This window comes from Culex pipiens, chromosome 3 (assembly GCF_016801865.2).
Source record: "Culex pipiens pallens isolate TS chromosome 3, TS_CPP_V2, whole genome shotgun sequence".
Classification (NCBI taxonomy): domain Eukaryota; kingdom Metazoa; phylum Arthropoda; class Insecta; order Diptera; family Culicidae; genus Culex; species Culex pipiens.
Window position 1 is genome coordinate 64,199,383 of NC_068939.1, and position 14,096 is coordinate 64,213,478.

General features: G+C 28.3%; 1 protein-coding gene across 3 annotated transcripts in view; it reads right to left on the reverse strand.

Annotated features, from left to right (window-relative positions):
- LOC120418538 (protein qui-1) overlaps positions 1-14,096 on the reverse strand; it is a 178,414-nt gene that overhangs the window by 93,806 nt on the left and 70,512 nt on the right. For all 3 annotated transcript variants that reach the window (XR_008212356.1, XM_039580974.2, XM_052709388.1), the window contains exons 7-8: positions 8,485-8,696; positions 4,016-4,154 (exon numbers count right to left, since the gene is read on the reverse strand). Coding sequence is in view for 2 of the 3 variants with exons in the window: in XM_039580974.2 (XP_039436908.2) it covers positions 4,016-4,154; positions 8,485-8,696 (351 nt within the window). In the remaining variant the exon portion in view is untranslated. The remainder of the gene's footprint in view (positions 1-4,015; positions 4,155-8,484; positions 8,697-14,096) is intronic.

The window sequence follows — 14,096 nt, forward strand, 5'->3', positions numbered from 1 at the left end:
TCCGAAAAAACATATTTTTCATCGAAAAAAACACTTAAAAAGTTTCAAAAATTCTCCCATTTTCCGTTACTCGACTGTAAAAATTTTTGGAACATGTAATTTTATGGGAAATTTATTGTACTTTTCGAATCTATATTGACCCAGAAGGGTAATTTTTTCATTTAGAACAAAATTTTTCATTTTAAAATTTCGTGTTTTTTCTAACTTTGCAGGGTTATTTTTAAGAGTGTAACAATGTTCTACAAAGTTGTAGAGCAGACAATGACAAAAATTTTGATATATGGACATAAGGGGTTTGCTTATAAACATCACGAGTTATCGCGATTTTACGAAAAAAAAAGTTTTGAAAAAGTTGGTCGTCATCGATCATGGCCGTTCATGGTCACCCGCGACAGACACGGACGACGAAACAAAGAGAAACGCAAAAAGTAACTTTTTCAAAACTTTTTTTCGTAAAATCGCGATAACTCGTGATGTTTATAAGCAAACCCCTTATGTCTATATATCAAATTTTTTGTAATTGTCTGCTCTACAACTTTGTACAACATTGTTACACTCTAAAAAATAACCCTGCAAAGTTAGAAAAACACGAAATTTTAAAATGAAAAATTTTGTTCTAAATGAAAAAATGACCCTTCTGGGTCAATATAGATTCGAAAAGTACAATAAATTTCCCATAAAATTACATGTTCCAAAAATTTTTACAGTCGAGTAACGGAAAATGGGAGAATTTTTGAAACTTTTTAAGTGTTTTTTTCGATGAAAAATATGTTTTTTCGGAATTCTGAGTACGCCATCAAATCGGGCGTCTAATTTTACATAAAAGTCCCTTTGACACCAAATTTGTATCTCATCACCGTTTCAGGCTGCAAATTATTGAAAAACACCTCTTTTTTCGCATGTTCAAAAATGGAAGGGGTCGTACCGCCCCTCCGTCACGAGATATCAAAAAACGGACCTTCGATTCGTGATCAGGGACAAAAGTTACCCCTTAGGACAAAGTTTCACGCAAATCAAAGAGGGGTCGGGGCAATTTTCCCGATTTCGTGTGAGTTGGTAGAGAATTACCCCTATATTGATCGGACTGCTCGTTATTTAGATTCAGCCTCAGTAAAACTTTGTGTACAAAAATAGTTTTTTTCAATGTCAACTAGCCCTAATATTTCAACTTGGAATATTTTGTGACATTGTCTGCTCTTTTCAATAAAAATGAGAAATTTCAATTTCGAAATTTATTAATTAAGAATAACTTTTTGAAAGGGCTTAAATCATTTTTTTTTTTTTGATATTTTCAATTGTTGGGCTGGAATCAATAGTTTACAAGATATCATAAGTTGAAAAATGAGGGCTAATTAGAATCTGACACTGAGAAAACTCATTTTTAACCACATTTTAGCTTTAAGAAACTGTATCTCAGCAACCAGCAGTCCGATCAACAAGTCAAAAATTAAAATTATTGGTAATTTTCGTAGTTCTTCGAAAATATTTTTTGCTAGGATACTTTTTCTTCGTGAAGCCTTTTCAAATCGCAAAAAAAAACAACTTTCAGTGATAAAACCTTTTTTCGTGAAAAATCTCACTAATAATCTACAACTTTGACGAAGACACCAAATCGATCAGAAGATCTCTTCAAAAGAAACAGAAATTTCGAATATTCATATTGTATGGAGCCTTGTGTCTTCTTCTGATTAAGGGAATGCACAGACAAAGTTTCTTTCGAAAAAATACAAAGAAAAGTAGATTTGCGAAAACATCACATACAAACAGATATTATCTTCATTTGAAAGTATAAATCAAACATTATGTGTTGGGCAATGTGATTTTATCGATAATATAAAAGAATGTGTTGGGACAATCCATAAACCACGTGGACACTGATGAGATAGAAATTTGGTGTCACTGGGACTTTTATGTAAAATTGGACGCCCGATTTGATGGCGTACTCAAAATTCCAAAATAAAGTTTTTTTCATCGAAAAAAAAACGCAAAAAAAGTTTTAAAAACTCTGCCATTTCCCGCTACTCTACTGTAAAATTATTTGGAACATGTCATTTTAAGGGAAATTTAATGTACTTTTCAAATCTACAATAATGCAGAAGGGTATTTTTTCATTTAGAACAACATTTTTCATTTTAAAATTTCGTGTTTTTTCTAACTTTGCAGGGTTACTTTTTAGAGTGAATGTTCTACAAAGTTGTATAAACATAACGAGTTATCGCAATATTACGATTTTTTTTTTTGATAAAGTAGGTAGTTATTGATTATGGCCGTTCATCGTCAACCGCGACAGACACGGACGACGAAACAAAGAAAAACGCAAAAAGTAACTTTTTCAAAACTTTTTTTTCGTAAAATCGCGATAACTCGTGATGGTTACAAGCAAACCCCTTATGTTTGTGTATCAAAATGTTTGTAATCGTCGGCTCTACAACTTTGTAGAACATTGTCTCACTCAAAAAAATAACCCTGCAAAGTCAGAAAAAAACACGAAGCTTTAAATTAAAAAAAAAATTGCTCTGAATGAAAAAATGATTCTTCTGGGTAAATGTAGATTCGAAAAATACATTAAATTTCCCTTAAAATGACATGTTCCAAAATTTTGTACAGTTGAGAAACGGAAAATGGCAGAGTTTGTTAAACTTTTTTAGTGCATTTTTATTTTGATGAAAATTACGTTTTTTCGAATTCTGAGTGTACATGTCTTTTTTCGTGTGTTCAAAAATGGAAGGGGTCGTACCGCCCCTCCGTCACGAGAAATCAAAAAACGGACCTCGGATTCGTGATCAGGGACAAAAGTTACCCCTTAGGACAAAGTTTCACGCAAATCGGAGAGGGGTCGGGGCAACTTTTTTTCCGATTTCGTGTGAGTTGGTAGATAATTCCCCATATGAAATTTAAAAGTAGTAGTTTATGCAACAAGTTGTCAAATATTTCGTCGTTCAAGTAAATTGTTCGCGAAGGAACTGCAAAAAAAACTTTCATACATGTAGAAAATAAAAAAAAAGCATATTACAGAAATTTATAAAATCTACTTAAAAGATGATTTTCAATCACTCCTTAAAGTTTCATGAAGATATTTCATGATTTAATTGAGTATAAAACGAATTAAGCTCTAAATTTTGCCATGCGTAAATTGAACTGTCAAACTTTGTGAATGTTTTTCTATGAACACCAAGTTAATTTACGGGTGCCACGATATCTCGAGATGGGATGGACCAAACCAAATTTTGGGTGAAAACTCCCAAGACGTATGTTGCTAATTTTGCATTTTAAAAAAATACAAAAATCATAAAAAGACGATTGTTTATATGAAAAACTAAAAAATACTTCTTACCTTTTTTTAAATAATCTTTTTGAAAATCGGGCTTCGTCATGCACACGGGACCGGTTTAACGAGGCTCCACCAAAATTTGAGCCGATTTGGTCAGCAGTGTTGAGATATCGTGGCACCCGCTTTTTGAAACTGCTAACTTCAAATAGCTATATCTCGGCAATTATACAACCAATTTGATTCAAATTTGTTTTGTTAAAACATTAAAAAGTGTATATTGAAATGTCCTGAAAACAAATTTAAAAAAAAATTGTGCTCAAACCAACCTCTGTCATTTTTGCCGATTAACATGTATGTAAATGTTTCAAGCATATTGTGATGATTATTAGTTAAATTTTTGAGTATTTATCACAAAATGCTTTGAAATTTAAGCAACTCAGTTCATTATTTTTCGAAATTTCTGAACATGTATAAAAACGAGATTTTCAAGGAAATCGAAAACATAAAAGCACAGATCTTGCAAATTAAACTAAACTACAAAATTTAACTAAAAATAGTCTAACCGTTTTTTTAGCAGTGAAAACATTAATTGAAACACCGTGCCCCCAATTACACGGTCGGATGATGGTAATTGAAAGCCGTAAACTGTAATCGATTGTTATTGGCCAGGTGGAATACAACCCAGAACGTGGAAATCCATTACGGAGACCCGAACAGAATGAGGGGAGTAGGGAAGCAACTTACGTTAGCGTTTCTCGATTGTCATCAGGCAGGGCCTCCGTCAGGGTGGCTTTTATTTGCTCCACTCGACCGGACTCGGTGGTTCCGGCGGTTTCCGTCTCCCAGTGGCGAAAAATTGCCAAAACGTTCTCCTTCGAGCAGGCTGAAAGAGGAAGAAATAAAAAGAAGTGAAGACGATAAAATTGATAGTTACGATGGTGGTTTTCCCAAATGGGATCGGTTTGCGGTTTGAATGGAATTTGTGGACGGAATTGGGTGAACGATTACTGACACTTGTCACTGGTAGTTAGATGTGCAAATTCTGAAATGTTATAATTTTCCAACATTCAATTTAAGTTCTTGAAATAATTGAACTTCCTTCCAGGAACATTCAACAATCCAGGTTAAAACACGATTCGCAGTTTAATTCCAAACTGTCGGCACTGATTATACCGATCCTCTGAGGGTAATTGGATCGCAAATGAGTACTCTTCCGCCTCGACAGCGGAGGCCGAATTTCCGTTTCGGAACGTATCGGATGAAGGTAAACCCCCATTTTCAATCCCACCCACCTAGACCACCCTGGGAAACCCTGGGAAATGAGCCATAATCTGATCCGAAAATCGTTCACAACCACTCATCATCATTTGAGGGGAGGCTGTGTTGCCACTTCAGGTCTCGAATGTGCATAACGCTCAGTTTTCGATGGGACCACGATGTTGTTGTGCCGGGCCGGGTTTTATCAGTGCTTATCATGTTGCCTCTGTCAGTGGTGCCAACCGCACACAGACAACTCTGATGATGACATATTTTTGCGAATCATCGGCGGGCAAAGTGCCTCTTCAGTTGTCGCTTTTGACAAACTTATCAGAACGAGCGCTTCGGCGACTGTTGATTGGAGGAAGTTTGGAGTCTATGAATATTTCAATGTCAACATAGATTATAAAGATTATATTAAGTAAAATGTTGAAGGGAATCAAACACTACAAATTCTAAAATGTAGTTAAAGTAACTTAAGAGAGACTGTGCCCAGAAATTTTAACAATTAAAATTGTTGATTTTACTTTCGTAAATTTTAACAAAAACGTACTTGTTACTGCTATTATATCGTTAAAATAACTAAAATTCAGTATTAATTTAATAACCTGTATGTTGAAAATGCTAAAGGCAAAAAGCTAACAGATTTCCCGAACTCGAATGCACGGGCTCGACTATTAGCTTTGGTTTTGGGAAATTCAAAAATTTTGTTGGTTGAATATAATTAACAATTGGTTAAATATTTAAAAGATGAACTTGGGTTTGTTTACGTCTGTCATTTGAAGTCAGGATTCGAACGAGAGCGGTCGATTTGTTGAGTTTGTATTGTTAATTGTGAAGTAAGAGGATGTGAAAGGTGAAAATCACACTATTTGGCTAAGTTGAAGTGGCAAATCGAAGTGCACACTGCTGCAACTGTGGAGGTGCAATTGGTGAATAAGTTTGTTGATGATTTCTTTGCAGGTGATAAACTATGAAGAGCAAGACGAGGACATTCGCAATGGGGACCTCTGATGCGAGGGGACTTTATGATAATGTTTGGAGGAAAGAGAGAGGCAGTGGAAGGAAGAGGCGGGCCAACTCTTGCACGACAATACTTGCACGGGCAAATTTAACAAAATGTTGGTTAATCTAAGTAAGTATGGGTTTAATTTTACACAACAATTTATCTATTGTGATTTTAATTAGAAAACTGAATCATCACAAACCTTCGTGCTTACGATGGATACAATTTTAGTGAACTATTATTTTTTCAGAATCATCAACCATAAAACACATGGAAATGCGTACACATAGAGCAATTCCAGCTCAAATCAGGAATTTTTCTGATACTTTTGTACCCGACCCTCTCCGATTTCAATGAAACTTTGTAGACATGTTATACTAGGCCTATAAAAGCTATTTTTGTGCATATGGAACAAATAGTACGCGAGAATAACATTTGAGAAGGGCGTAAGGTATTTAAATATTTTTGTATTTTAAAAATTACTGTATCTAGAAGCCGTTGTGTCGTATCAAAAAGTGGTCAAAGACAAACTTGTAGGAAATTGGAGGGCTTTCTGAAAAAAATACACTGAAACAAAAATACACGCCACATCTATGAGATTTTTTGATTTTTAAGTCTAAAACTTAAATTTGAAGGTCATGTCACGATTTTGTTTCGTTCAAAATTTTTGAGGAAATAGCCTAAGATGTGATCTTAGGGTATCTTAGGGTGATCTTAGGGTATTTCCTCAAAAATTTTGAGCGAAAAAAAATCGTGACATCACCTTCAAATTTAACTTTAAACTTAAAAATTGAAAAATGACATAAAAGTGGCGTGTATTTTTGTTTCAGTGTATTTTTTTCAGAAAGCCCGTCCAATTTCCTACAAGTTTGTCTTTGACCACTTTTTGATACGATGCAACGGCTTCGAGATACAGTAATTTTTAAATTGCAAAATACTAAAATATTTAAATACCTTACACCCTTCTCAAATGTTATTCTCGAGTACTATTGGCTCCATGTACACAAAAATGACTTATATAGGTCTAGGATAACATGTCTACAAAGTTTCATTGAAATCGGAGAGGGTCGGGTACAAAAGTACCAGAAAAATTCCTGATTTGAGCTGGAATTGCTCCATAATATAAAAATAAAAATTCGATAATGGGAAATTTCTAAAAAAAAAATTTATTAAAGATATACAAAAGAAGATATTAATATTTTGAAAATGCTGTTGAAAAAGACTGCTCAATAAACTGGTAAGTAAAACTCAAAATATTGTTTTCAGGAATCGGAGTACGTTGAATAAATTGAATCAAATGCAATGAAAGTGTGTTGCCAAAAGTAGTTGTTAATTTAATGCAAGCTTGGTAAATAGCATTATTGATATTGAAAAACGGAATCGACGTAACACCTTATAATGTGGCCCTCTTAACCCTTGCGGTTTCGTCAACGGTTCCACAGGTGTGTATCGTTCTTTTTGCGTCAAGACTCCGCCTCCCGGTTCTCATAAGTGTGAAGGTATGGCACGGGGAGAGGGCACCGAATACCTATATTTACACTTAGAATTTTTTGCGTCCGCCTCGGGATTCGACCTCTGGATTGTGAGTCCAGTGCGCGGTCCGATTGATCCACACAGGCATTATTGACATTTCTTGTTAATAATTACATTTATTTACGTTCCTTTTATCAGTTTAGAGCCGACATTTTTTTTATTGAATTAATAATAAACTTCATATGTCTGTTTGCAGCAAAAGGTTCGTTTTGGTGTAAATTCTGTGTCCAGCCACAAGAAAATAACTAAACATGAGACCGTTGTAGATGATGACGACTTATCGGATGATTTCACAGTGATGGTAAGTGAATACAACACTGAATTGTATACAACATAATAAAAATATAAGCTTAAAACTTGGTGAAAATTTGCTCGGTTTCTACTTTCAAGGAATTCACGAAAAATTAAACATCTTTTTCAAATATGTTTAACAAAATTTGTAAAATGCTTTTTTTATTATAATTTTTTTAAACATTAATTAAACTTTACTTTTTTTATTATAATAATTTAAAAAAATACAAATAAGTACAAGCACAACAAATTAATTTGTGAGGCATTTTTAAAAATATTTCTAACAATAGCTAATTATCGACTACATGTACGAATATTTTTCTGTATTCAAGTAAGACATTCGTTAAAAATATAGATAAAAATTCGGCCCAGACTGTATCGTTAAATAATTAAAGAAAATATAAATAGACACTAACATAAATCATGTTTAATTAAAAAATGTTTTGTTATAAACCACTAATATTTTGCTGCATGCAAAAATATTTCAGTTAATATAACGAAAAAAAATGTTAAAGAATAGTTGAAAAATATGGTCCAGCCTGTTTTTTTTACAGAATATTCCACAATATTTCAGCTGAAAACAAAAAAAAATAGTTAATTTTCTGAAAAAAATATTCTAGCAGTCGACTACTAGAATTTGTTTTCGGTCATTTAACGAACAAATATGGCAATTCTAACTATTTTTTTAGTTACTTTTAGCTACTGGTGGTCAGCAATTTCGAGTTAACAAAATCAACAATCGATTATAGAAAAAAAGCTGTGTAAAAAAATAACCCATACTTTTAGTTAAATTAACCAAGATTTTCTTAGATTTGCCCTGGCCGGTCCTCCGTGTATTCAAACAAAATCGATCCATTTTTTGAAGACAAAGACTTCTTGTTGAATTCCAAGTTGTCTGTATCGAACAGTATATCTCAACATCAAGCTTGATCTTGACAGAGTCAAGTGCAATTGATTGTCCCATCTAACATTTACAGCTGCCAACCGAAAGCCAAAGAACGTTGTACTCCCAGCACTCAACCAGCAGATATCTAGGCACTTGTTGTCCGTCACCAGCATCCAAACCACCAACCTGTTTTCCCCCCCAACAAAAACCCCCAAAAGCCTGCCCTCCCAGCGCACTCACCTAATCCCTTCTGAATTTCCCACTCGAGGGCTCTGGTTTTCAGTCGCTTAAGATTATCACAGAACCGTTCGCTATCGATTATGGTGAGTCCGTCCAGCCCTCCTCCTCCTCCGCCATCGTCCTGGAATGCCTCGAGAATCTCATCGATTTTGCACTCGAGAATCTCACTCAGCTGCCGACTTTCCGCAATCCATTCCTGGCGATCCAGCGACCTGTTTGAAGTGAAGAGAGGGGGAGAATAATAGCGATTAAATGAGATTTTTATCAGCCCCTGAGAGCAGAGGACGTTAAAGGATGTTTACATCTCGGGGTCCAAACACCGACCATACATGTGTCTATACGGCTATAAGAGCATTGTTTACAGGGCAACTCAGTGAGCACGATTTGTTGGCTCTCGTAGCTTAGCTACTGAAATAAGCTGGATCATCTCCGAGCCACTCTCGGTTCTTTATGATGTGTGTGTGTGTGTGTGTTTGTGGTTTTATTTTTATTTTTACGGTCTGAGTGATAACAGGTGCTTAAATTTACAAGGTAATAGGTTGCATTTACCGTCGGTTTAGGTTGGGGGATCAAACAGCAAAATTTAATGTTTTAATCATGCACAACAGGAAAAAGTAAAGCTGCTCGAATGAAATGCACCATTTAAAAAATGCAGATTTGAAAAATACCGTAATCTGGGGCGAATCAGGACTACAGTCTGAATAGGGACAGCAGTTTTAAGAACACTTAAAGCTTTTTAATTTGGAAATGGATGTACACATTTCGTTGGTTTGAGTCTGTTCTAACCGAAACCAACCACAAAAATCAAAATATTGTGCTCGAATTTGGTTAAAACGGCTGTCCCAGTTCACCCCATGTGTCCCGATTGACCCCAGTTTACGGTACATTGAATTACCCATAAAATGGCATGTTTCAACAACTTTCGGTTGAACAACGATGAATGGCAGAGATTTTAAAAATAGTTTTGTATTGTTTTCGATAAAAATAATTTCTTTTTTATGATTCTGAGTCTGCCATTAAGTCAGGCGTAAAAAATCCTTTTGACACCAAATTTTCAAATCATTCATCATGCTGCACATTATTAAAAAATAAAACACATCCGACAGGGGTCTGGGAAACTTTTTTTAGTTTTTAATTCTTTGTTTTTAGTTTTTAGTTTTTAGTTTTTAGTTTTTAGTTTTTAGTTTTTAGTTTTTAGTTTTTAGTTTTTAGTTTTTAGTTTTTAGTTTTTAGTTTTTAGTTTTTAGTTTTTAGTTTTTAGTTTTTAGTTTTTAGTTTTTAGTTTTTAGTTTTTAGTTTTTAGTTTTTAGTTTTTAGTTTTTAGTTTTTAGTTTTTAGTTTTTAGTTTTTAGTTTTTAGTTTTTAGTTTTTAGTTTTTAGTTTTTAGTTTTTTAGTTTTTAGTTTTTAGTTTTTAGTTTTTAGTTTTTAGTTTTTAGTTTTTAGTTTTTAGTTTTTAGTTTTTAGTTTTTAGTTTTTAGTTTTTAGTTTTTAGTTTTTAGTTTTTAGTTTTTAGTTTTTAGTTTTTAGTTTTTAGTTTTTAGTTTTTAGTTTTAGTTTTTAGTTTTTAGTTTTTAGTTTTTAGTTTTTAGTTTTTAGTTTTTAGTTTTTAGTTTTAGTTTTTAGTTTTTAGTTTTTAGTTTTTAGTTTTTAGTTTTTAGTTTTTAGTTTTTAGTTTTTAGTTTTTAGTTTTTAGTTTTTAGTTTTTAGTTTTTAGTTTTTTAGTTTTTAGTTTTAGTTTTTAGTTTTAGTTTTTAGTTTTTAGTTTTTAGTTTTTAGTTTTTAGTTTTTAGTTTTTAGTTTTTAGTTTTTAGTTTTTAGTTTTTAGTTTTTAGTTTTAGTTTTTAGTTTTTAGTTTTTAGTTTTTAGTTTTTAGTTTTTTAGTTTTTAGTTTTTAGTTTTTAGTTTTAGTTTTTAGTTTTTAGTTTTTAGTTTTTAGTTTTTAGTTTTTAGTTTTTAGTTTTTAGTTTTTAGTTTTTAGTTTTTAGTTTTAGTTTTTAGTTTTTAGTTTTTAGTTTTTAGTTTTTAGTTTTTAGTTTTTTAGTTTTTAGTTTTTAGTTTTTAGTTTTTAGTTTTTAGTTTTTAGTTTTTAGTTTTTAGTTTTTAGTTTTTAGTTTTTAGTTTTTAGTTTTTAGTTTTTAGTTTTTAGTTTTTAGTTTTTAGTTTTTAGTTTTTAGTTTTTAGTTTTTAGTTTTTAGTTTTTAGTTTTTAGTTTTTAGTTTTTAGTTTTTAGTTTTAGTTTTTAGTTTTTAGTTTTTAGTTTTTAGTTTTTAGTTTTTAGTTTTTAGTTTTTAGTTTTTAGTTTTTAGTTTTTAGTTTTTAGTTTTTTAGTTTTTAGTTTTTAGTTTTTAGTTTTTAGTTTTTAGTTTTTAGTTTTTAGTTTTTTAGTTTTTAGTTTTTAGTTTTTAGTTTTTAGTTTTTAGTTTTTAGTTTTTAGTTTTTAGTTTTAGTTTTTAGTTTTTAGTTTTTAGTTTTAGTTTTTAGTTTTTAGTTTTTAGTTTTTAGTTTTTAGTTTTTAGTTTTTAGTTTTTAGTTTTTAGTTTTTAGTTTTTAGTTTTTAGTTTTTAGTTTTTAGTTTTAGTTTTTAGTTTTAGTTTTTAGTTTTTAGTTTTTAGTTTTTAGTTTTTAGTTTTTAGTTTTTAGTTTTTAGTTTTTAGTTTTTTAGTTTTTAGTTTTTAGTTTTTAGTTTTTAGTTTTTAGTTTTTAGTTTTTAGTTTTTTTAGTTTTTAGTTTTTAGTTTTTAGTTTTTAGTTTTTAGTTTTTAGTTTTTAGTTTTTAGTTTTTAGTTTTTAGTTTTTAGTTTTTAGTTTTTAGTTTTTAGTTTTAGTTTTTAGTTTTTAGTTTTTAGTTTTTAGTTTTTAGTTTTTAGTTTTTAGTTTTTAGTTTTAGTTTTTAGTTTTTAGTTTTTAGTTTTTAGTTTTTAGTTTTTAGTTTTTAGTTTTTAGTTTTTAGTTTTTAGTTTTTAGTTTTTAGTTTTTAGTTTTTAGTTTTTAGTTTTTAGTTTTTAGTTTTTAGTTTTTAGTTTTTAGTTTTTAGTTTTTAGTTTTTAGTTTTTAGTTTTTAGTTTTTAGTTTTAGTTTTTAGTTTTTAGTTTTTAGTTTTAGTTTTTAGTTTTTAGTTTTTAGTTTTTAGTTTTTAGTTTTTAGTTTTTAGTTTTTAGTTTTTAGTTTTTAGTTTTTAGTTTTTAGTTTTTAGTTTTTAGTTTTTAGTTTTTAGTTTTTAGTTTTTAGTTTTTAGTTTTTAGTTTTTAGTTTTTAGTTTTTAGTTTTTTAGTTTTTAGTTTTTAGTTTTTAGTTTTTAGTTTTTAGTTTTTAGTTTTTAGTTTTTAGTTTTTAGTTTTTAGTTTTTAGTTTTTAGTTTTTAGTTTTTAGTTTTTAGTTTTTAGTTTTTAGTTTTTAGTTTTTAGTTTTTAGTTTTTAGTTTTTAGTTTTTAGTTTTTAGTTTTTAGTATTTAGTTTTTGGTTTTTAGTTTTTAGTTTTTAGTTTTTAGTTTTTAGTTTAGTTTTTAGTTTTTAGTTTTTAGTTTTTAGTTTTTAGTTTTTAGTTTTTAGTTTTAGTTTTTAGTTTTTAGTTTTTAGTTTTTAGTTTTTAGTTTTTAGTTTTTAGTTTTTAGTTTTTAGTTTTTAGTTTTAGTTTTTAGTTTTTAGTTTTTAGTTTTTAGTTTTTAGTTTTTAGTTTTTAGTTTTTAGTTTTTAGTTTTTAGTTTTTAGTTTTTAGTTTTTAGTTTTTAGTTTTTAGTTTTTAGTTTTTAGTTTTTAGTTTTTAGTTTTTAGTTTTTAGTTTTTATTTTTTAGTTTTTAGTTTTTAGTTTTTAGTTTTTAGTGTTTTGTTTTTAGTTTTTAGTTTTTAGTTTTTAGTTTTTAGTTTTTAGTTTTTAGTTTTTAGTTTTTAGTTTTTAGTTTTTAGTTTTTAGTTTTTAGTTTTAGTTTTAGTTTTTAGTTTTTAGTTTTTAGTTTTTAGTTTTTAGTTTTTAGTTTTTAGTTTTTAGTTTTTAGTTTTTAGTTTTTAGTTTTTAGTTTTTAGTTTTTAGTTTTTAGTTTTTAGTTTTTAGTTTTTAGTTTTTAGTTTTTAGTTTTTAGTTTTTAGTTTTTAGTTTTTAGTTTTTAGTTTTTAGTTTTAGTTTTTAGTTTTTAGTTTTTAGTTTTTAGTTTTTAGTTTTTAGTTTTTAGTTTTTAGTTTTTAGTTTTTAGTTTTTAGTTTTTAGTTTTTAGTTTTTAGTTTTTAGTTTTTAGTTTTTAGTTTTAGTTTTTAGTTTTTAGTTTTTAGTTTTTAGTTTTTAGTTTTTAGTTTTTAGTTTTTAGTTTTTAGTTTTTAGTTTTTAGTTTTTAGTTTTTAGTTTTTAGTTTTTAGTTTTTAGTTTTTAGTTTTTAGTTTTTAGTTTTAGTTTTTAGTTTTTAGTTTTTAGTTTTTAGTTTTTAGTTTTTAGTTTTTAGTTTTTAGTTTTTAGTTTTTAGTTTTTAGTTTTTAGTTTTTAGTTTTTAGTTTTTAGTTTTTAGTTTTAGTTTTAGTTTTTAGTTTTTAGTTTTTAGTTTTTAGTTTTTAGTTTTTAGTTTTAGTTTTTAGTTTTTAGTTTTTAGTTTTTAGTTTTTAGTTTTTAGTTTTTAGTTTTTAGTTTTTAGTTTTTAGTTTTTAGTTTTTAGTTTTTTAGTTTTTAGTTTTTAGTTTTTAGTTTTTAGTTTTTAGTTTTATAGTTTTTAGTTTTTAGTTTTTAGTTTTTAGTTTTTAGTTTTTAGTTTTTAGTTTTTAGTTTTTAGTTTTTAGTTTTAGTTTTTAGTTTTTAGTTTTTAGTTTTTAGTTTTTAGTTTTTAGTTTTTTAGTTTTTAGTTTTTAGTTTTTTAGTTTTTAGTTTTTAGTTTTTAGTTTTTAGTTTTTAGTTTTTAGTTTTTAGTTTTTAGTTTTTAGTTTTTAGTTTTTAGTTTTTAGTTTTTAGTTTTTAGTTTTTAGTTTTTAGTTTTTAGTTTTTAGTTTTTAGTTTTTAGTTTTTAGTTTTTAGTTTTAGTTTTTAGTTTTTAGTTTTTAGTTTTTAGTTTTTAGTTTTTAGTTTTTAGTTTTTAGTTTTTAGTTTTTAGTTTTTAGTTTTTAGTTTTTAGTTTTTAGTTTTTAGTTTTTAGTTTTTAGTTTTTAGTTTTTAGTTTTTAGTTTTTAGTTTTTAGTTTTTAGTTTTTAGTTTTTTAGTTTTTAGTTTTTAGTTTTTAGTTTTTAGTTTTTAGTTTTTAGTTTTTAGTTTTTAGTTTTTAGTTTTAGTTTTTAGTTTTTAGTTTTTAGTTTTTAGTTTTTAGTTTTTAGTTTTAGTTTTTAGTTTTTAGTTTTTAGTTTTTAGTTTTTAGTTTTTAGTTTTTAGTTTTTAGTTTTTAGTTTTTAGTTTTTAGTTTTTAGTTTTTAGTTTTTAGTTTTTAGTTTTTAGTTTTTAGTTTTTAGTTTTTAGTTTTTAGTTTTTAGTTTTTAGTTTTTAGTTTTTAGTTTTTAGTTTTTAGTTTTTAGTTTTTAGTTTTTAGTTTTTAGTTTTTAGTTTTAGTTTTTAGTTTTTAGTTTTTAGTTTTTAGTTTTTAGTTTTTAGTTTTTAGTTTTTAGTTTTTAGTTTTTAGTTTTTAGTTTTTAGTTTTTAGTTTTTAGT